We start from the raw sequence: 25,347 nt of genomic DNA on the forward strand, positions 1-25,347 counted from the left end.
AATCAGTTTTTTTTTATTATTATTGCTATGTCACACCATAGAACACATGTAGGTTTATCTGTCAAATAATTTGTCATTTATCTCTGTCAAATCATTCTTATGAAAAAGGGAATATTTGCTTATTGTAAAAAATGTACTAACAAAAAAATGTTTAAAAACTTATTTTCAACAAATATGAATGTCTAAGATTTAAAATCACTTTCTTAACCTTTCTCATAATTCAAAAACCTCAATAAAACATATCTGTTTAACTTTCTTCCTCAAAGATATTTTGTTTTCTTTGATTTAGTGTTGACACAAACATGTTGTGACCATTTCTATGACGCAAGCAGTAACTCGACACAGGCATTAAAAATGTGTCAAATGCACAGCACTTCACATGTGATGGAGAAACCGGAGCAAAAGTCATGAGTTTAAGGGATGGAAACAATCAGGATTAGGTGAATCCATTGTCAAGGATGAACAGAGATGGAGGGTGCATGTCTGTGAATGAGGCATCTGGGCCCGACGCATCACTTCCTGTTTGTGTATCTTTATGACAGAACAAAGCGGCCTCGGGCATACCTCCCAGACTTTTTAAGATCGGTAGCCAAACCCCCCACCTTCCCTTCTCTCTGGTTAACCGATTAACCCTCCACTGTCCCCTGGGCACTAAATCACTTCCATCAATCCCCCCCAAACTTCTTTCGGTACTGTGAAATAGAAACCATACCTGAGCGAAGCAGGAGAAGGGAACGCTGGGATGCTAATGAGCTCTAGTCACAGACACACTCTTCTTGTTGGCATTATTGTTATTATTCTAGGTTAATCAACCCCTGCTGCTTCGACCCCTATTAGAGATCTCTGACTGACAGGAAAAAAGTCTCGGGTTTTAGCTTCGCCTGTTTGAAACGCTGCTCTAAATCCAGCACATCTGGCATCAAACACCATCAGGCCATTTAGCTACAGTGAGAGGTAAGTGAAAGCTTGTTGGTTCAATCCCAGAATGTATTTAGAGACGGGAAACTGATCAGTAAACAAGGTAAAACTAAAGGGAAACTTCAGCCAAAAAACAAAATGTCCCAATGTTTTACTCAACCTCAAGGCATCCTATTTGGATTTTGTATGTGACTTTCAGAATAATGCAGTCGGATTGCATTGATTCGCATCAGAAGGCCTTTATTAACCCGACGGAGCAGCGTGGAGCAGTTTTTAAAATGATGGATGCACTTTTTGGAGCTTCGAAATCTCATCCACAATTCACTCCATTTCTGAAGCTTACACCACAAGTGTATACGTCACACCACATTGCAATAACCTTAGAGATATTATTATTTATTTGTATTTTAAAATTGGCTTGTCTACAAAACGTATACGTCATTGACCCGTGTACAGTAATGTTCTTAAAATTCAAAACTCTTTGGTTAAGTCAGTAGGGATATAACGATTCACTCAGCTCACGATGCGATGCGAGTCACGATTCTGATCTCAAGATGCGATTTATTCACGATTTACTCACGATTTATTTTCACAAAATGAGTTGAAACAAATTAGAAATGAACAACTTCCCTTGAATTATTTCTTAAATGCTTCACGTTTCTTTGTATAATAAAATAATGTTTTATTTCAAATAACAAAACTAAACTGATTTAGAACTAAACTGACTAAACAAATTAATAATAGAAAAAGTCTCTTTAATATAAACAAACTAATACTGTCTGAGATTTTCTTGGATTTTTTGCATTTAAGAAATATCAGCATGTCCACGTTTAGATTCGCAGTGAAAATAGCGGTCCCTGCTGTTCAAAAACTGTATTGCGATTCAGTTCACACCTCAACCGATTTGAATCGTCACTCATTATAACCGATTTTCAACCGGCTCACGGTGAATCGTTACATCCCTATAAGTCAGTAAAAAAGGTACTACAGAAGTAAATAAGGATGGTGAGAATGAAAAAAAATCATATCATTCCTGTAGCTTAATTGATAGAGGATTGTGTAAGCAACGATCATGGGTTCGATCCCCAGGGAAAAGAAGTACTGCTAAAAAATATCTTACATGCAAGTCACTTTGGATACAAGTGTCTGCAAAATGCATTAAAGTATATTGTAACATTTAACAAAATTTCAGTTTGTTTATTTTATTTTTGATTGTTTGTACAATTTTATTTTTTAATAATTGTGGCTTTTGTCAACCATGTTTAACTTTTTAACCTGTAATATACCATCAACCGCAGGTTAAAAGTTCCTGTATTAAGTGCACTATAAGTCAAAAATGACTACTGCTTTTATCTCTTTCTTTTAAAGACTAACTTACATCTGTAAATGACATTATTCTCTTTCTCATATGGCATGCCCTATATCATCCAAAAGGCTTCTTGCCCTACTGCTTGTAACTTTTCTTTACTGTATTGATGTTTCGGGCTTTGTATACGATGACACAAATCACAGTCAACATAGTGAACATACTGAATCACGGCTTCATCTTTGAGCTTTTCTGGCTTACTGCAGTGCACAGTATCACATTACACAAGACCAAACCACAAGAGCTATAAATACAGTGCAAGTATGATCTTCACCAACAGAACCCATAAACACTACGGGGAAACTCAGAGACACCGGGGTTGATGCTTCGATCGCTGGAAGACGCCACTAAATGGGCCCCTGATGTTTTATTTTTTATATCTGTCAACGTCTGATGAACTGTCTCATGGACAATTATTACAACAGTAACAACTTCAAGATTAAAAACTTGATGCGGGTTTGATTGAATCTGGATGTAATCACGGTCGCAGGCAACCTAAAGGTCTCCTCTGTTCTCCCCTATAGCTGTCTCCATACATTAACATTCAGAAATGACATAATTGAAGTGTATCATTATTCTCAGCTTGGACAATCCGACCACTTGCCGAATTCCGTTCCTTATCCGATCAAGAAGGTCTGTTTCTGATATTTACGCACAAGTTTGATTTAGCTACTGTGACATTCTGTCTAAAACAAATGTTTCGGAGAAAACAAAAACGTCATCTCCCCGGGCAAACGAGAGGCGGCCATATTTTCATCAGGCGCAACAACTGTTCATAATAAACGTCAGGAGTGAAATCACAGAATTCGATTCTCTCGGTTCAGTTCCTAAACCACAGTTGTGTTTCACTCTCCAAAATCACAGGCTGAAAGAAATGAAAGTCTTTCAATGGGAAGGAAATCCAAGTAATACCACAAGGTGTGCAGGGCACTGCCATGATAAACCTTTGTCACGTTCAGCTTCAGAGGCAACTTCACATGTGACTGGTATTGATAACAGTACGTTCACATATTCAATATTAATTCATCAAAAGTATTTTTTTGTTTTTATCAAAACTTCACTGCACACCCGAAACACCAAGCAAGCGCTCAAACCATGTAGTTAGCTAACATTTATTAGTTTTGGACCCTTAAAATCTATACATTGCAGGGCGGTTTCACGGACAGGGCTTAAAGGGTAACTCCGGCAAACATGAAAATTCTGCCATTAATTACTCACCCTCAAGTAGTTTAACATCTGCATGACCTCCATTTATCCCAAAAACGCAAATTAAGGTAGTTTTAACTAAGGCCTAGTCCTGTTTTAAGATCATCCGTGTCCGGGAAACCACCCCATGTTATTGCATTGGATAACAATATAACATATCAGTGACGCATACAGTATTTGTAGAAAGAACAGGCACACGTCTAGGAAAATATAACAAAATGTGCTTAGATTTTTATAGAAAGAAAGAAAGAAAGAAAGAGTTTGTTTTATATTTTGTTCTCCATGTTAATTCCTGATTTAAGTGTACAAATACTTTGTTGTCTTTGTCAATTTTTTCTCAGCCGTCTTCCTCACGTGTGAAAGCAATTATAATTTATGACTCTGGAATTATTCATTGCTCTCCACAAATGACTTTCGTGTTGATGAAAAATGCAAAAGCACAGATTTTTAATGTGATGTTTGACAGGTGGTTTATGTTGACTGGGATTTGTAACAGCGCAGGAACTCTGAACGTCAAATCAAACGCTGCCCTGGTCACGAGATCACGAACAGACAAATAACAGAACTTAAGTCAACCGTTTAGAAAAGGAAAGCCGAGATGTGTTATCTGGACATTACAACGTGTGTGTGTGTGAGTGTGTTTCTGTAAGAGTGTGATGGTTCAGGTGCCATGTTCAGTACAGCGAAAGCCATCACATTTACATTCATTCATTTAGCAGATGCTTTTCTCCAAACCGACTTAACTATATCTACATCTCTTTCCCCCATCATGTGCACATGAGAGGACATGTGTCCTGTGGTGTGACAGCAAAAATTTAGAAAACGAAATGAAAATGTATAACATAAAATAGCATAAGAGACTAGTTTTTATCTAAATTGTTTGCCGTCACACCATAGGAACCATTTACAGTAGAGTTCATTTCTCAACAGCCGGATTTCCTCTGGGAAATCTTTCTTAGCATGTGTAAATGCGCTTTTTTGCTTTTAACACTACATATTTTGAAATTGCATTGCATTTAAAGCATCTGCACGCAATTTCTCAGATTTCACTGCTTCTAAATATCGCATTTGTGCCAAGATAAAAACAACACAAGCTGCATTGTACTCAAAAACGCAAGAAAAACAGCACCGGCATGTAAATCCTGCATGATTGTTGCTGTTTACTCAAGTTGTAAGTGTGTGTATGTTTTGCCATTAAGATTGGCCTTTGCGTGATGGAGTGTTAACTTGCTTGACCTCCAGATAAACAACTCTGCCTACCTCGCCCCCCCAGCAGTTGCCTGTCAGTCAAACACTTCCATGTGTGTGTTGACGCTAGGAGTGTTGGTGTTTATGAGAGGGGTCGGTTTCTACACGGGTCCCAGACGCTCGCTGGGTGGCTCTGTCATTAGCGCGGGTTACTATAGTGGTCAACAGCGAGCACGTACACCGAGAGGATGTGCAGACTCACGTTCCATATGACACAGTGTGACAAAGCGGCCCCAGGGCTCCGTACTGCGGCCCCCCAAAAGATGAATAGATTTGCCCTTTACAAACAGACTAAACCAGTACGACCCATGTAGGGTAAAATGTCATCACGTAACTCATTTTTAAAACCGCTTTGAGAAGAAACGGTCTAGGAAATGTGACGGCATGCTTAAAAATGTCATTGCATAACCTGACGTTAGATTTAGCATATACAAGATGTTTTTAAAATCACAGCCAGCTTCATAATGATGCATGTAGCTTATCTAAAACTAAGCAGGCCACCATGCTGTGCGTCGTTATCGGTTACGAATTACAAGCGATTCTTGTCTCTACACAACACTGAAAGTCGACCGTAAAATGTTTGATACGGTGTAAACATAAGCAGAACATTACAGCGATATAATCAAAACAAACATCACAGAATTTCCTCAAGGGTGTTAGACTAAATGTGAAAAACCACAAATTTGATTCATTTATGAGTCGGTGTGTAGTTTTGTATAGTCTTTAGACCAAAAAGCGGCCCTGGACTTCTTTGCAAAGTGGACCGTCGGTTCCGTCCGTGCTCGATTTCGTTCCGGGTTTTCGGGCTCCTTCGCGACTGCAATCCGTCTGCAATTACTTTCCGGCCCATCCGTGACTGCGTTTCGCGGTATCCCTTCGTTCATTACAGTTTCCCATCGGGAAAATGCCCGATTACAATCCAGCCCTGCTTGTATTTTTACCTCACTTGAAACTGAAAGTTTATGCATCAAATGTGCATCTGGGTAACAAAATGGTAACATTTATATTATGACATTTTCTTTGTGAAATATTTCTTGCATCGAACCACTCAAAAATAAAATGAAGTTACAAAATTATAAAGACTCTTAATGCTTTTTACTGAGATATGGAGACTGGCTTGTCTCATGCTGTTATAAATAAGCTAGAAAAAAGCCAAGAAAGTGTTTATTATACCTAGTGGTTGTCAGAAATTTGTAATTGCCACATTCATAAAAGAAATCTTTTTAACACTCCTCTTTTCCCTTCAAGTCCACCCAGTAGACTGACAGCTGATATTTATTTTGTAAAAAATGCGACTGCACCTTCCATTCACCTGAACGTCATCACTCGTCTAACAGAAGAGAGGAATTTGTGGTGTCTAGTCTTAAACACATGTGTCCCTGTGAGGGTTAACCGCAAACAGGTACGTGGTCATGTGGTCCTAATTCCCAGATTACACACTCCTACTTTGGCGCTTCATTGAATGCAGTCTAGGCAAAACCCTGGTCCGAATAAGCATTCAAAGTATGAAGGTCTGTTTAAAATCATAACCTCAGCTTCAAAGACCAGCCTTAATCTTATAGTGATTTCATGAAAAACCTAATGAAGAATCATCATTAAACTATGCGAAAAATACCTTAACTAGAACACAGTGTTGTGTTTGTCCCCGTTTCTTAATATCGCTGACAAACTCGCACAGCATGATGAAAAACATTTGTAACGTGAGCGCTGGATGTTTCAAATCGAGTATTACCGCTGCCTGTTATCATTAAATCCAATTCTAATGACTGTAAACCACAGGCTCAAGTTTTGGGGGACCGGAAATCTTTTCGGCAGGTTTTATTATTAACGTGAAAATCACCGTAACAGAAGCCAAGATTTTGATTATTCCTATTTGCAGAAAAATTCGCTTTAACCGTGCCTTGTAACCACAACATTAGTGTGTGAGCATCGTAACCTCAAAGTATTCTTTAAAGTCTGCTTTCCCTTCAGCAGTTCACGGACAAAACAAGATTGACATCTGGGTGCACCTTGTTTTCAGTAACCTATAGGGGGCGATGTTCAGCTTCAAGTAAACACAATGGGATTTATTAAAATACAAAAATCTGAAACATTAAAAATGAAATGTAAAAAATACATGTTTTATAATTCTATATTTCAAGGTCACTGGTCTAAAGTTAACAAAAAAGTCACTATTTCTAAATCACACAAACTGGTCTTTGAAACAAAATTGGGTCATCATATATTTAAGGTTTAGGCTTCTACCTGTCAATAATACAACCGCCAAATACTTGTAAATAAAGTAAATTGATCAGGTGTGAATTGAAGCCACCATTAAAATACTATCAGTCATAGAAAAGCTTCTAGTCTGTTTTTTTCTCACTTGCAAGACTAAAAAATTTAACTTGTATGTTAATGAAATTTTGGTAGACTGGTTTTCACACTGAGATTTGCTTAAATAATATTAAATTGTACTGCAGGTTATTTTTATGGTATATGCTTTAGTTTTTTTTTAAAGTGATTGTATTGTGGTGGTACATTTTACAAGTATTGCATGCTTTAGTTACAATATATACACTAAAATATGCAATATGCAGGGACTACAGCTCCCCCTAGTGTCTTCTATAGAGATGTGCAATAATTGCGATGATCTGAAACCATCGCAATGAGGTCAAACAATCGCGATGAGACGATTATTTAATAATCGTGACAGCCCTGAGCTGAAATCTGATAAAATGAACATTTGTGTATAATCATACCGTGTATACAATTTAATTATATTTAATAAAGGTCATGCACAGGGCTTTAGAAGACAGAGTCCAGATCGACAGCTGTTCAGGGTGACCTTGAGAACATATTTACATCTAGGTTATGGTAGTCGCTAAAAGGTTGCCAGATCACGAGCCTCAAAGCACTTCAGACATTTGCTTGTGCTGCCAAATACAGTCAGACAGAGATGACTGGCTATCATTTACACCTTTAAACACCTCCGATATTGATTCCAGAGCACAGACTGCCAGACACTTCAGTGAACACCTCATTCGTCACAGGGAAACTGAGAAAGTGTGCACGGAGTGAAAAAAGAGAGAATCGATAGCATTGTGTCGAAACTGCACAAGTTGACACGACGACTGTCAAAGTTTTACCGGCACCAAATCTATCAATGATCCTTGATTTAAACTATATAAGAGACTAATTTCTGTGGTTTTACATGTGTGAAAGTTGCCACAACACTGGACCGTTGTAAGAGGTCTCCAGCTGCACATACCCAAGCACATAGATACAGGTGGTCAAAAAAAGTCAAAAGTTATTTTAATCTGTAGATACGGCTGTGAATAAAAGTAATAACACAATTCTCTTTAAAAAAAAACGTATAATTTGAGGTCTCATTCATTTTTGTAACACAAACAGTGTGGGACAAGTTAACATTTTAATGTTTAGGGATTCTTCAAAATGATTTTCAATAATAGTCATGATTGCTTTAGCAGCCACCGCTAAAACGCACAATTCAACAAAACTGTCAAATTCTATCCAAACACTTTCAGTTTCCAACACTTTTTTATGACATTAAATAAATACAGCTCTTGTGTGATTTATGCCCAAAATGAAGCTCTTTACAGTAGATCATATTATGAAACAAAATATTACTTTTAGATCAAACAAATAAAAACAAGCCTAGATTGAGTCGAGTCATCTGTGCAAGGGCACAATTCACTCTGCAACGAAGAATTCTTTGCCAATTACAACACTGAAGCACAAAACCACATATCAAAACATCTTAAAAACCCTCCATCGGTCGCATGACATGAGCGATTTTTCTTATTAAAATCAACATCATATCAACGTCATCTCAATTGTTTAACAGCTCCGGGCTTTTGTTGAGCGAAAAACAGACATAACTTAAGTATTTTTCCATTGTGATATTTACACATGGGATGTATATTTGACAGCAGAGGAGATGGGCTAAAGCTCATAATGGCTGTTTGGATCCGTGCGTCAAGCATCGAGACAGAGAAATATCTTGCTCATGTTTAATGGTGGCTGACGTTTGTCCACTTGCTTTGAAGGAAACTCATCTCAATTTAGACAACAAAGTTTGCAGTATTCTCTTCGGGGATTTGACTCAGACCAAAGCTTCACTGTTGTTTAACTTTCCACGGGCCGCAATGTTTTTGGTGGCTTGTGAGATCACAGCCAATGCAACTTAGGTTCTGGGAATAAACAGACAAATGTTTCATTGCCATTGAGGAGCAAACTAAATAAAAAAATTGTACATCTTTATGTCATAATAATTAGGCGATCTAGTAGGGGTGTAACGGTTCAAATTACTCACGGTTCGGTCTGTGTCACGGTTTTAGGGTCACGGTTTCGGTTCGGTTTGTGCTATGTTCAGGGAAAAGGGACTACTGACAAATAAAAATAAGAACAAATAATCAAGCTAAAAGTAACAGCACCAATAAAACAACAGAGCAAAGCAGAAAATAAAATAAGATACTATATATATACCTTTTAAGGTAGAAATGGATTAAAGTAATCAAATAAAACATAACATTGCATAAGGGCAATTCCGCAAAAATGTCAACCTAGCCACGAACAAATTACGTTTTTACCAGCGGTTTTTACTATGGTAACAGTACAGATTTTAACATTTGGTGGTTCAAATACCCATGTGAGATCTCTCTTCAAATTTGTAAAGCATTTGTTTTATTTTTAGTGCATGATTTTTCATAGTCAGGCAAGTGCCATTTTCAGGATTGTCACATCCATAACGCTACATATTCCTCATAAATGGACACATGAAAATGAATATAAAGTAACTATTTACAGTAATGTTCTATAAAGAGGCATCCCTTCTCCATTCATTGGGTATTATTGCTTCAGGATTGTGCATTTTATTTTACAGAAATCCTACAAAGTTTATCGTCTCCCAAAAACCGCGTCCTTTTTTTGTCACATCCATAACGCATGTTTATTTCCCTTTTTTTAAATATATATTTTTTTGATGTTTAGACTCTATCAACAAGGGTTCAGTAAAATATAAACAGATGGTTCAATATAATCGTAACAAATTCATTCTCTGAGCATTTTAATGTCACGTCCATAACGCAAAATGTCACATCCATAACGCTGGAATTGCCCATATGTACAAATTAAATAAAGATGAATCATAATCAAAGTTACAGAAGTTATTGAGTCACAAGCAGTGAGTGATTTCCTTGACTTTTAACAGACAGCAGGAATTCGCTGCTGTCGCTTTAAGAGGAATGAAACGATCCAGTACACTGATACTGTACACGTGCGTTGTTTTTCGTCCGTTTCGTCCGTTCACTTAAGACATAACCTACTATGTTTGTTAAGATACTCGACAAGAGGGGCATGTGGACCTACTTCATGTGTGAATTTGTCCGTTTAAGCGCTTCAAAAAGACAACTCAATATTTGCGAGACTTTCCTTATGCGCGCTTCGGATCTTCTCACAGAGCGCAAGCGAGTTTTCTTCTGCATCATCTTGCACTTAAATGTTTAAATTGGCAAGGCTTCAATGAGTTTAGTTTAAACAGCAACATGTGCTGTTCAGGTCTCACCTGCGCTCACGTGCTCACAACACCCGGGTGATGAAAGCAGAAATGTCTGTACAGCATACGTCAATCCTATTGAAATTTGTCTATGTTATTTGATTTGTTGTAGGCTGGCAAACCAGTTTTTGTTTTGGTAACTGGCAAACCCTTGTTTCAGTATTAATTGGAGTAATGGGTTTATTTCCTAGGCCTAGACACAGTAAGATGGCAAACACAACGACACAACATGTACATACAGTGTTAAACATATGCAGAAATATACTGTTTGTAGACACATTTAAACATGTCATGTACAACTTTGCCTGACACAGACGGGCATTCTTGTTTTCCCAGTTTTTGGATGTTCCCTGCGGTCGGATGTGTTCTGGTGTCTTAATGCCTTGCAGTCATATTTCTGAATGAACAAAGAGAAGTCATCTGGACTGCTGGTTTTAAATACTTATGCTGACGTATAGACACATTGATTCTCACTTCTAATGTTTTTGTTTTTTTCAGCAAGATCTCAGCCCTTTGAGACAGAGTAAATCGATTCTCCAGGTTGCCAAATTAATCCAAAAGTCACCCATGTAATAATGCATGACATCATCAAAATTTGGTTATCCGACCTATTCTGTTAATGTTCTGCTTGATAAATAGCTTTGTACCCTTATTGAACCGTCAACAAATGCCCCTTTGTGTATTTATATTTTTCCAAAAGGCTTTTTCCTAAACATCCGAGACACGCTGATAAATAAATAAATGAAATGGAACTCCAAGTCTCTAGCGCTACGACAGAGCAATTATGGAACGCTACCATTATCCTAGTGAAATTTCCAAACCATTTTCTCATGAAAGACATAAAAAAAGATAATAACAGAATCGAAAAAGCTTGTGATTTTCACAAACACCAACATACACCATTTGAATAAGACTAATGACAAATGCAATAGAAATCCTTTTTTGTCTAAATGGTTCCGTAGAGAACCTTTAACATCTGAAGAACCTTTTTCATCTCACAAAAGGCTCTTTGTGGCGAAAAAAAGGTTCTTCAGATTATAAAAAGGTAAGAAAGAGATGGTTCTTTAAAGAACTGACTGAATGGTTCTTTGTGGAACCGAAAATGGTTCTTCTATGGCATCGCTATGAAGAAGCTTTTAAGCACCTTTATTTTTAAGAGCGTAGCAACTGGTGTCGCTGTAATATGTTGATGGGTAATCGAATAGATGCCCTCCAGCATTTGCGCTCGGTTGCGCTCCAAGTGTGAGAGATCCCTGTTGACAGCGTATTGCTACTAGTGCGCTAAAGCCGACCCAAACGTGCATGCACCCCAACCAACTTCATTCTTTAAACAGGATTTATGATTGGATAATGAAAGAGATGATGAATGGGTACGCCAGTCACTTCATCATGTGGAGAAAAGCCACCCAAGCAGGATAAAGGTCAAACTGGAATCCATTAAAGATGTGGTTTAACGTAAATCTCTGTAGCATGACATAACGGACTATAATTCTGTAAATGTTAGACGATCAAATAAATAATTCATAATAAAGATTTAAAAAAATTCACAGTTAAATATGACAATTTGACACTTTTTACCTGTATCCAGAAATAATTACATTTTGGCAAGTCATTACTGCATTTGACATTCTACTTATAGGTCAACACTCAAAACAGAAAAAACTGATAATAGTAAAAAAGAAGAGCAAAAAATATGCGCAATCTGCTTTTTATAATTGATTTAGCCACTGGCCCGTTGCATTATGCATAAGCATTTTACAGGGGCCATGAAGTACCCACCACCATGTGCTCCTTATATAAATCTGTGACCACAAATAGAGTTTGTATATAATACACGGCTAAATGGGAACAGGATTAAGTTTAAATTAAATTAAATTAAAAGCAGATTTATCAGTTTATGCCAAACACATACGCTAATGTTATTTTAAAGAGAAGCGGCTATCGGAGAGATGGAAGACATAACAATGAGAATATGTCCAAGCTGCACACACAAAACCAGTTGTGCCTATAAGCAAAACGGTACGAGAGGCTGTGCTATAGTGTCATTATAGTCACAGCTCAAGGATTGAACACCTTTTAACATTATTTTACATGTAACCACACCACTTACAACTCTGACCCTTATACTTTTTTCTTCTGCTGCACCTTAAATAAATCTTGATCTTCCACTCAATGTAAAGCTGCAATTCCAAGAAAATGTTATTTGTCAAGATATGACCTCTTTGGAACGGTATAAAAAAAGAGTGACATATTTTACTGACCTTTCAGGCTCACCTGATATCTGTGTTGCATACCAGCTTTGAAACCAGCAAATACAACCGTAAATTCTGATAGTGTTAGCCCAAAGGAAGGCGCATAAAACGCATAACACGAGAACCCAAGAGACAGGTCATTGAATTATGAAGATGTCAAGCAGAAAGGCCTGCCGGTCAGCATGGACGCAGAGCAGATGCTGATAACAGCTTGTGTAATGACGTGTGCCGTAACATATGCCAGTCAGGAGCGGGAGAAGATCTGGCTCAGGAAATCTACCGTGCAGGTATGTGGTCTCTTCTCATGCATGTTTACAGAGCTTCAATCTCCTCAAATGAAGACAATTGTACAGAGTACCGTTATTCAGCACTGTACAATCTTTCTGACCTCAGGTAATATTGACAGACATTTTGTAAGAGGTCATTGGAAAGAAAAACCAAGAGAGTAATTTCGTTGTAAAGAAACACAAAACTTAGGATTCTGCGATACTTCTACAGTACATCACGTAAGCTTTTCATGACATTAGCGATTTGAACAATGCTATAAAAATACAGCGGAACTGAACTAAACTGACTTTTTCATCCTGACGCAGGTGACATCGTGGTCTCTAACACAGGCATTCCAAGTACTCTCTCAAAGCTTTGATTATCTTGGAGGGGGGTGAACAAACAAAGCTAAATATTGTGGCCTATGACATCACCTTTTGCAACTCAAATCATAGCATGAAACACAATGCCTTCAGGTTTGTGATACTACAGCTACTAATACCCTCAGCATGTGAACAGACAAGTTCAATATGTCTGTAGCGCACACACACTGGACAAACATATCCTAATAAATACACATCTGTGTCAAATGAACCGAAATATGCCAGCCCTTTAACCACTGGCCGAGTCCTACACCGCGTCTACACCGGACGCGATGCGACACGACAAAAGACGTTAGAAAGGCATTCGAACCCATTATAATTAAAAATTTTGTCCACACTGGATGCAGCACGGTCGTATCTGAATGTATCGTTACACCCCTACATCTAGCACCATGTCTACACCGGACGCGACAGCACTACGCGACATGACAACCTGCTTGTTCTTAATGGGTTTGTCGCATCGTGCCGTAGCGTCCGGTGTTGGCACGGTGCTAGATGTAGGGGTGTAACGATACATTCAGTTCAGAATTGGATATGATACACAATACTGGGTTTACGATTGTGACTGCATTACAATAACTGAGCAAAAATAAAGAATTATAATAAAATATAAAAATAATAAACTGACAATTAAATGACAGATTTTCTCTTAAGTATTTTTGTAACATTTGTTATTTTGTTAAAGATTTGACAACATTCAAGGTTTAATTCAAGCATCTTTGTGTAAACTAATAAAAACTGAATAGATCTATCACAAAAAAACAATACTGAAATTTAACAAAGTTATATAATTATATTAAAAAAAATATTTAATTTAAAAATACACTGCCATAGCTTTACGATACAATGCATATCTTAATAGCTCAACGACACATATCTTGATGTTTTTAAATTACATTTATATTATATTACTTAGAGCGTGGCACTAGCAACACCAAGGTCATGGGTTCGATCCCAGGGATTGCACATACACAGAAACCAAGTATAATGTAATGTAAGTCGCTTTGGATAAAAGCGTCTGCCAAATGCATAAACGTAAATTTCAATGTTTTAATTCCCAATTTCACTTATATAGAATGTCACATTCTAGATTTATGCTTAATGCGATTGCTATAAAAAACATATTGAATTCATAATATCGGCTCTGATAAGAATAATTGACAATCATCTTACTAAAAATCCAAAGATTCTCCAGTAACCACACAAACAGGCAAAACTTATCAACCAATATATTGTATATACAATATCTGTAAACAAATGTTGTTGATCAGCTGACAGAATAGCCACATAAAGGCATGGTTTGTTGTTGAGAACAGCATAAAACAAGACGGCTTTAGGTCCTCCACGCATCTTACCCCCAGCGACCTCCACCTCCTCAGGGGGAGCAGCTGTAGCCCTGGCCCGTCTATCTCCTCACTTTGGGACTTAAAGGGTCCCTCTGCGTGCCCCGTGTCTGACAACCACTGAGTTGAAAGTGAAGTCTGGCTGCGTTCGATTAAGTTATTTTCTTGCTATAGCGCAGGCTAAAGGAAGTTTCACACTGCCAAAATCTGACAACAATCAGATCCCTGTTGAGCAGGCTTCATGTCACACGCACAGTAATGTACAGCAGTAATACTATTCAAGCAAAAATACATTTAGGATAGGTTTCAATAAATATTTTTCTTTACATTTACATTTATACATTTGGCAGACGCTTTTATCCAAAGTGACTTACATTGCATTACACTATACGTTTGTTTCGAAGTATGTGCAATCCCTGAGATCGAACCCATGCTAACGCCATGCTCTAACCACTGAGCCACAGGAAAGCTTATTAAATCAAAATGATATGGACACTGGTGAATCATGTCTATAGTAAATAAATGTATACCTAAATACATAAATAAATTCACCTGTGGTTTCTCTGCAAGCTCTTATTGGGGTCTCTGTAAATGTATAAGGATTTCATTCATCCGTTTTACCAGGTGAAAATCCTAAATCGTTTAGAAATGAAAAAGTACACCTCTGCTCAACAATCTGCACATTTCGAGGCCTAGATCTGCCTCGTTTAGCAAGAATTCTCTTAAATTGAGTGTGTGTGTTCTTTAGACAAGATGTTAAATGCTCCCTCATTTGCTAAATGAATGTAAATGTAATTAGTAGTGCTAGTCTATCCTATAACAATTTTCCCAAAACCATGAGTTTCTACGTCATAAATTAATGACACCCTCTAAAACATCTGTAACTGAAAGTCCAGTCTAGTAAACAAAACCTACAAACGTTTTGATAATCTTGACCACCTTAAGAATGTTGACCTGATTTCTGTGGTATATAAAGTTATATAGAACGGATGTGAGCATAGATCCTTTGGAATTCAACAGCTATAGTTCTTTAGGGCAGATGTGGAGAGTTTGTCCAGACATCACTTTGTCTGCAGAACCCAGAGTCAAAGCCTCAGGAGGGATGACTGGAATACCTCTGCGCTGGAGTACAGTTTCACCTTACTTGTCACAGGTCAACACAATAGCCCGGACTAATTATGTCCTGCAGGTATTGTCTGAATGTGAAGCACAATTCAATCTGTGGATAGTTACAGTCAGCAGAGTCTTTCATGACTAGCAATATTAGTAAGAATATTTAGTTATTCATATAAGAAGCAATACTGAAGGTCTAAAGGGTGTATATATAACATACCGATGAAGCTAATGGAACTTTCAGATGGCTCTATCAGAAAAGTCAACACAGATGGCCTCGATTGCAAACCTTTGCTTAAGCCTCATTTTTTACTCATGCCAAGAAACAACAAAGAAAAAACGCAGTAATTCAACAAATTACGTACACGCAGAACGGCAGTGCATAGGATGCGCATGGCGTTTGTTCACGTGACGTGACAGAATTTGCTTTTACGGCGTTCGTGTGTGAGACCACGCAAAGAGAGCAACATAGAGACGAGCAGATGTGCTAAACAATGTTCTCTCAAGTTCATGAACACAGAGACCCGGTACTGGCCACCACATTTTCCCTCATAAATCACTCCATCTGCTCTTGTACTACATCAAGGTATATACAGAAATCATGGAGCTAAATTTAATACTTTTTAAAACTGTTTTTAAGACTCTTTCCATACATTTTAAGACCTCATCACCACTTCAAGTTTTAATGCTACATTGGCGACACTTTGACTTACATTTACTATACTGATTGTAAGATAGCACGACGAAACAGTCTTAGTTTGTGATGACTGTATTAATGCAACATAATTCAGAAGGGTGGGATTGAAGCACAAGAGAATTAATTGAGTGACTAACCCAATGCACGGTTTATTAGAAAGCTAAAGGCCTTCCGACACACAGAGCAGTACGCCTCACGGTTATTCCCAGAGACGACCCTCAGGCATGGTTCCAACTCTTTATTCTCCAACCATTTGCACGAAAACTTGCATTTCCCCATGAGTCAACGGGTGTAAATGGACCTCCCACTATTCGCCTACGTAATGATTAAATTCTAACAAAATTTAGCATATGACCTCTTTCGACAAAATATGAAAAGATGATACAAAATGTAATACCTTGGAAAATGGCATTTAAGACTTTTTAAAGGTCTTAATTTTCTCTAAATTTATTTATTAACTTTTAATACTTTTTAAGACCCCGCGGACACCCTGTACCGGTACCACCCATCCTATGAGAAAACGGTTTTAAAATAATATACACCATCAACAGAAAGAGGAAGAGAGACTGAAAGATAGGACAGTGAGAGAGAGACATAAAGACAGAGTTATACAGATGCTACATGAATGAGAGAAAGACAGGCTGACAGAAAGAAAAAGAGAAAATAAAGAAAAAGAGATAGACAGACAAAGACAGAATTATAGAGATGCTACATGAATAAGAGAAAGACAAACAGAGGGGAAAAACAGAGAAGAAAGAGAGACATAAAGAGAAACAGACAGACAGACAGGTAGAAAGACAAAGACGGAATTATAGATGCTACGTGAGAGAGAGGCAGACAGAGAGGGGAAAAGAGAAAACAGACAGACAAACAGACGGACAGGTAGAAAGACAGACATATACAGTATTAAACAGATGCTAGATGAATAAGAGAAAGACAGATAGAGAGGAAAAAACAGAGAAGAAAGAGACAGACAGACAAACACAGATCTAGTAGATAGATGATAGACAGACACAGATACAAACAGATAGGCACTACATAAATAAAAGCGGGAGACAGAGAAAGACAGAGAAGAAAGTGATAGACAGAAAGACAAGCAGAATTTTACAGATGCTACATGAATAAGAGAGACGGATAAGAAACAGGCAGGAGAGTGAGCGAGCGAGCGAGAGAGAGAGAGACATTTGTACAGACCCTCACCCTACAGTAAATGAATAAATTTGATTGGTTTATTTACTTGTTTATACTGTAATACTGTTTCAATTGCATGTCAGTGTTGTAAGCAAACTGTCCTAAAGTTTATTTGTGTTAAATGGATGCAACTCATGTTATGTGGCTATGCCCGTCCACGCCGGGAGGCTCAAGCGCTCTATTTGGTAAAGACTTTAAACATGTAACTTGTGACCACATATTTCAGCCCAGTCCTTTGAGGGGTCGCTCCACCTGTGTAAACGTGAAAATGTGGCCTTGATTACCGACAAAACGATACCATCACAAGAGACGGCGACCCTCTCCTTTCAAACGGCTCACCTCAAGATCAATTTGTAACACATCAACATTTAATATCGCCTAACAACTGCCCGAGTCCGCCAGACAGGTGAGGAGAAAACGCCGGAACACAACGTAACGTTCACTAAGCTGTGCCCATTCAAAATGCCACCTTTAAAACTCTTCAAGCGGGCGGCTTACATCTGACAATGCTTAGCATTTTTAAGACCCTTAAGAATCTCTTTTACTGTGCCTTATGGGATACGTGACTGGCAGAAATCGGAATTGTAATGAACGTTGATGCTCATGTGACTTCAGCGAGCGAGTCACGATGTTACTTGAGAATTTATTGACCGTCTCAAAAATGTCTCTGGATTGAAGAGCCCATGAAACCAAGATGGCAGCGTGCAGGTTGTGCACCTCCAGGGGTCGCATGCACCAGCCGAACAACTGCCATTGAGATGCTAAAGGTCACTAAATGTTTTCCTTTAAATGCTAATGGTGATCTTTATGATCCTAGCAGAGGAAAAGAAGAAAGACAATGTGGTCTAAACATGATTGTCATTTGATAAGGATGCTTTTTAATCTGTGTCTAATTCTAGACCTGAGCGAAGTCTAATGTGACCGGCCATTTGAAATCGGACGCTGTTATTTTGAGCTCATCTGATGGATCTTTGGTCAGGTTCCCGTTACAGCGATGAGCACTGGTCAGTTCAGATTTCCTAACAATCATCAAATGTCTTTTGTGTAACAGAAAAAACAAAATGAGAAGATGATTTCTATAGACACTGATTGCCAAAGGATGCACCTAAAATAGGAACAGGTCTGTTCTTAATTCTAATGACAAAGCCACTGACCACTTGCTTTGATCTCGGCAGATTTCGTGAGTTCAGGTTAAACACGATATTTTTGTGGTGCTTTGGAACTAAAGGCTAATCAGCCAAACAATGCCAAATGTTTGATTGTAAACACCTGAGAGAAATATCAGCAAGTGGCAAAAAGGCTTCATACGTTTTCTTTCTCTAATTTATGTTCCTGACAATGGGGATTTTGCTGTGGATATTATAACAATGGATTTTTACAATCTTGACTTTGGCACATTTCACAAATAAGACACAGCTTGGTGTACCGTTACAGTTTTAGTCATTTCATAACATTAGAGGTACAAAAAACCCATGATTTTGTAATAAGAAACGTAACATTGATTATGCACACAAACTTATAACCATCTGTTATTCCACATCAAAACCACAGACATTACTGAAACTCTATAGCACGGCAAAGTTAATATTATTTTCGCAATTTCAGCAGTTGTAAAAGTCATTGTAAAAGTCTTGAACTATAGACTATTTGAATTTATTAATACCAAACTTACATTTCGTTCTGTGAAGGCTACACCCTGGTACATTAAAAAGCATAATTTTTATTTAACCTCATTTGCTAGAAAAGAAAAACAACTTAAACCATAGTTTTAAATATCTCAAAGTTTGGGTCGAAGACATTGTTCATATAGTTTAACCCCTGACATTGATGATAAACATTTTGTGAATATTAAGCACATTAAATTAACTGAAAGCTTTATGCTCTATTTAGTAACCTGTAAAAAACGTCTAGTTTCCCTAATGAGAAAGACAACAGAGATCTGAGAAGTCTTTATCTTTTTTGACCTTTTGACATCAATTTGCCCAATTAAATTGACTTCTTTCAGAATCTTTCCCAGATTATCCTCAAAAGTCACCTGTTTTTACCAATAAACAAGTTGGGAAATACATATGCTTCCAAACAATTCTAAGCAAATTTTTACCATAAGGGTGTGGGGGGCTAGGTCAGGGTTAAAGGTCACTAAGTGTCTGGACCAGGTCAAGCGAGAGGGCAGATATCCACTGAAAGCACATCCTGTGTATTACAGCGAGAGCAGACATACTGGAAACTAAGTCTGGCCGTATCTCAGTATTTACGAATATATTTGAAATACAACTATGAACACTTTTGCATGTACTGTGATTTAATTTAATTTAAAATACACCATTAATATTCAACATGTGTCATTCTGTAATCCATGTAAAATCATTTTTTCACATAGATAATATCATAATTTTTGACACAAGAGCAATAAAGTGTGATTTAATTCAGTTAAACCAAATGTGCACAAAGGTTAAGTGTCCTACAAAAAGCAGCAAAGGGCCACAGGTCATGTGAACTGGCCGGTCTGCTGGCTGCGGTTTGTTTAGCAGAAATAATGGTACCAGCTAACCTCAGGAAGAGCTGTCACAGGTGAGTCAAAGGTGGGTCAGGGTATGGCCGTCTGTATTTGTGCATGTGGGCTTGTGCGTGTTTGGGAAATAGACAGAGAGACACAGACAAAGCAATCAAAGGCAAGAGCAATTTTCTGATGCGTCTGTGTTATTCAGAGCACTAGACGAAAGCGTTACGAGAACTAACATAGTAACAAATGCATCAACGTTTTTGTTTCGCTTGTCGTGGAATTACACCAACCAAAACAACGAGTCAAAATGAGACAGCGAGAGAAAGATAGAGAAGAGAAAGATCAAAGAAGTGAGGCCCACACAGCACTGTAGCTTACTCAAGACGTCTGAAGCTCCAGACGTTTCGAATGAAGATCACGCAGATGAATGACACGATAAACAAGCTGATTTGCCACCAGAGGGCAAAGACGAGGAACAAACACGAAACAGTGAGGAAAATATTTATAGGAGCTCCGTTTAAGACTGCATTACATCACAGCTGTCCGGCAAGACCGTCTACCTGCTGTGACATCTGTCTGATTTATTTATCACACAAGTGTGAGAAACCGTCTGTGTGGTCACATACACAGGCTAGAGAGCGCTTTTAAACAGCTTGGGTTCTGGAACTGTTTTATACGATTCATTTTTTCCAAAGGAATTTAAACAGTTTGCCTTGATTCAAACCAACCGGATGAACTGTAACATTTCATTAGAAATACTAAAATCTCTGAAAACGTCGCCCCCCAGCAAAGATTGCGACCATATTATCAGGCAACAATCTAAGATAATTCTTTGTTAAGATGCCAAGATTCATGACAGATTCAAAAGACAAGAGATTAATGAAATGCAAAAATAACATCCCTAAAGGGACAGGGATTCAAAGATTGTTAGGGGTTCAACAACCACAGGTTTTGAAGCTTTGTAATTTTGTAGTTACGTACCATTATAAAAGATGACAATATGGTTTACTTTCCCCCTTTGTTTAGATGTGGTTCATGCCTCATTCAGTCAAACATTTTTCACAAGTTTTTCCATTCTTTAATACTTGTTTTGCTTTAGAAGCAGTTGTGATTTGCACGATTTGGGGTGAAGAATTCTCAAGAAAATGTAAGTGGTGTTTGTGAAAACTCACGCCACTAACCAGGCTGTAATCCAAGGCCGTAAGGGTTGCTGTGGTGTTTTTAGTGCATTGCTAGGGTATTCTGGGTGTTCTAGATAGTGGCTAAAGTGGAAATTACTAGGCATATCCAGTGCTTAAATGAACAGTTCACCAAAAAGTCTTCAACCAAACAGTTCTTGGTCACCATTGACTACCATAGTAGGACAAATTACCTCAGAACTGCATTTTTCAAAATGCATTCTTTTGTGTTCAACAAAACAATTTTTTCCCCCACTATGGTAGTCAATGGTGTCTAAGAACTGTTTGGCTACAAGCATTTTTCCAAATATCTTTCTCTGTGTTCATCAGAACAAAGAAAGTTATACAGATTTGTAACAACTGAATAAAGACAGAATTTTCAGTTTTGGGTGAACTGCCCCTTTAAGCACTGTATGGAGCACAAACACTGTAGGACACAGAGCAAGTTGGGTAAATGCACCAAAATTTGTTCAAATGCCTGACCCTACAGTACGTACGATCAAGAGTAATCGCAACGCTTGCTTTAGCAAGCACAACTACAAAAACCAGAAGTCTACAATTACAAATTGGGGAAGGAGAAAATGTCAGCTTCCATCACACCATCTGGACGAGGAAGCCATCATAGCAGCACGGGGCATTACTAAAGTGGACAGAAATTTATGTAAGCGTTAGTAAATGAAAGACTGGGACAAAGCAAACAGCTCCCTGCTCTGAGGAGTGGGCCGGTGTCAAATTCACTCGCTCACATCATTTAGCAGTGAAACCTATGACGGGTCATTATGGTTCAGGACGGCTGTGAAAATAGGGGAAGTTCTGATCTCTCGGTGGGTCAAAGCCTTCAAAACACACTCCCTGCTCCCCTAAACGAAAGTAGTGTTTGCCAGAGGGGTCCGGTAACCCCTTCCACCCATTTGGAACCTGAGAGGCAGCACATGGCCCAGATTCAATTAACCTGCCAATGAGTTCGGTAAACATCAAACCTGCTGATAGCTGAGGTGAATTACAAAAAAACCCCACTAAAGTACATTCGATAACTTACAACAGCAGGAACGATTACCACGACCTAATGTTTAGAGCATCAAGCCAACATTTACTTATCAAAATGCATAAAAAACTGTATTGCATGCAACAAAATGCAGCTTCTGTGATCTCCAGACAATTAAAAAAATAAAACACTGGCTAATACTTGAAAAATCTAGAATTTAAGTCAGGATAAGGCTGTAAAAATGCAAAACTTTACTTAAACACGTCAAATTAATCTTTTAATCTTTGGAAAGCGAGAATAAAGATTTTTATTGTACTGTACGTGGGAAAATACACAGGCAACATTAAAACAAAGGCTAACTGTAAGTCCATACTATGTTCTGTGTCGAAGGAAATTGCTAGTAGAAATGACACACTACAAACATAAAGAAAAGACAAAAAAGGGAAGAGAAGACAAATAGTGAGGCATGTTGTGATGCTTTGGGAGAAGCTGAGAAGCATTTGGCAGACAGAGACTCAAAGGTGTTGGAAAGATTCACTCATCTTGTTTTCCTGTGTTTGATTCTAAGCCAGCCCATAAAACAGTTGAAAAGGTCCGACCCCCCCAAGCAGTAACCATCCCCACAGAGCAGAAAAATCTCAGAAATCTTCTACACAGCACTAAGATTAAATTTAGAATAATCGTGTTGGTTTCCTGCCTCTGTTTCTCCTGAGAAACAAACCATATAGTAACCTTGTCACTTCTTGAGCTTCAGAAGAACGTTTCACAGTATTCCGCAGAGATCTGCAGGATACCAAATCTGCCATCAATTGTCAGATTTTAATATAAAATTGGTTTTATAGCCCTATATTCCTACTGTATGTCAAATGTTTATTATGCTTCAGTAAACCTGAGTTCTATGAGATCTTCTTAGCACTGAAAGAGCAACCCCTGTGGGTCTTCTCATCAGTGCCATAAACGGACGCAAATTCATAATTTTATCGCTCCGGATCAGAACAGTTACATGTTAACCATCTGTTAACATGTATGAGGGAGAAGAACATTAAACAGTGACATCATTAGCAAGTGTACATCTGGAGGCAACACTGTGGCCTTGTTCTAATGGGCAATTAATCCGGTCCAGCAGTGAGTGATGAGAGCAGGTTTGCATAACACTGTTTTCTCTTTTCCTTCCATTGCTGAGCCAATCTACTTGGTAAATTACAAAAAATAGTGTATGTATTTAAACAATGAAAAATGTAGGCACTGTAAAAGAACAAAAGAATTGTATGGCTGTTTAATTCCTTTCTAAATATAAGTGAATTTCACAAAACCCCACATCCAGTTCATATCATCCTAAAAAACATATCAAATTTTTTTTTTTCAAAATTGCTAGTTTATTTTCAGGAAAACTGAAAACATTTTCAACCCCAGTTCTCATAACTGTGTACATAAGCCTCTCTTACTGTAATTGAAGAAAAATATTTATAGATTACATGTGAAGTATTATTCACGTAAAAAAAATCATGTATATTTTAAATATCAAAAACGAATGTGAAAATGTGGAAAATGTGAAAATTGCCATGAAAATAATCTTAATAATATGTTGACTTAAACTTAAAACATTCATTTTAAACATTTTATACATTTTTGTATTTGTTTTTTATTAGATTCACATGATAGTATCAGTATTTATGCCTTAAACTTTACACATCCATTCAAACCCATAAATGAGCTTTCAGCATGTGTGCACAGGGTTGAAGAACTGAAGCTCAAACCCATTTGTTTCTTAACTATTTTAAGCAGCAGGCTGCAATAAGCCGTAATGGGCAAAATGATATTCTCTAAATAAAGGCCATACATCACTGTCCCAAACTCTTTGTAGTTTCCCGGAAGTTGGACGGCCTTGAATACTGTGGTCAAAAACAAAGTTAATTCACAGCGTTTGTGTCGCCAACATTGCTCATGTCACACATGACAACACAACCGCTAAAGGTAGTAGCTTATGAATTATTTTGACTTTGGCTGTAGACTTAAAAAGCTAATCGAATTAGGAGTGTTCCTAGAGGGCTTGATTTGCATACATGATTTTTTGCACATGTGAGCACTCTACGTCATTTGTACAGCAACAAATTGAACCAAATTACTTTCTAAACACAAACATGTGACACACAACAGAAAAATGTAACGCAAGTGCATCTAATATCAAACTGATCTGTTTTTAAACTGACCATCTTGGTGCTTTAATAAACTTGCATTAAGAATCTCAGACTAACGCAACGACGAGATAAAAATACATCAAGCATAACACATGCACACCAACCACAGATGCCAGAGCTCCAAATCTTTTGGTGGAAACATGCGGCTGGAGAAATGATTTATTATCTAGTGCATGTCCTGAAACCAAACATAAAAGCGAGTAAATTATCTTTAATGTTCTGCATTTGGAGGCCTGATTGACGCTTTGAGAGGCTCTGTGCAGTTCATCCAGCAGTCTAGATTTATTCCACAATTAAAACAGATTTGAAAATATATCAGTTTATGGGCAGTTTATATCCCGCCGCCTTCTCACTGGTAAGATTGCCAAACATGTTTCTGCTCAATATTTTGGATTGTGAGGCAGGGCGTTGACCGAGATGGCTGAATTGGATGCTGTTGGGCGAACAAAGCAAAAAAAATGATACATGAACCCACCATTCGTATTTATTATCTAAAAATACCAGCAAAAAAGCAAGCAGGATGGACGAGATTAAACAGGTGGCATAGTTTTACACAAAGTTGGGAGTGGTTCTAAAATTAGTCTGCAAATGCTTAATGCTTGAAATCATCTTTATTAAACTCTAGTGCCTATAGTATACAGCCGGCATGTAAAATGCATTTTAGACACATATGGACTGCCTTTCTCTAGCGAGCGTGCACACACACATACAAACAAATTAAGAGTTCATTTAGAGCCGTAATGCCTCTTTCACTCTTAAATTACAACAACGACCACAAAACTTTGTTGCGCAAATCATTATAATTGAATCCACCATTTTACAGCCAAACCGAAACAAAACCAATGTGTGCCTTTTAAAAGCAACCGCAATCATTTAACATAAAATTGAATTTCAAGCGATTAATAATGTTGCAGTAAAAAGTAACTGCACATATATTCTAATTAC

At 37.8% G+C, this 25,347-nt stretch overlaps 1 protein-coding gene across 2 annotated transcripts in view; it reads right to left on the minus strand.

The window, feature by feature from the left end:
- The window catches only part of col23a1a (collagen type XXIII alpha 1 chain a), a 108,056-nt gene that overhangs the window by 32,038 nt on the left and 50,671 nt on the right, over positions 1-25,347 (minus strand). The window contains exon 1 of one of the 2 annotated variants that reach the window (XM_057349329.1): positions 12,567-12,692. The exons of the other annotated variant lie outside the window; for it this stretch is intronic. Coding sequence (XP_057205312.1) covers positions 12,567-12,584 — 18 coding nt within the window. The 5' untranslated portion in view covers positions 12,585-12,692. Of the gene's footprint in view, positions 1-12,566; positions 12,693-25,347 lie in introns of those variants that run through there. 2 annotated transcript variants of the gene reach the window in all.

Source organism: Triplophysa rosa, linkage group LG13 (genome assembly GCF_024868665.1).
Source record: "Triplophysa rosa linkage group LG13, Trosa_1v2, whole genome shotgun sequence".
Lineage (NCBI taxonomy): Eukaryota > Metazoa > Chordata > Actinopteri > Cypriniformes > Nemacheilidae > Triplophysa > Triplophysa rosa.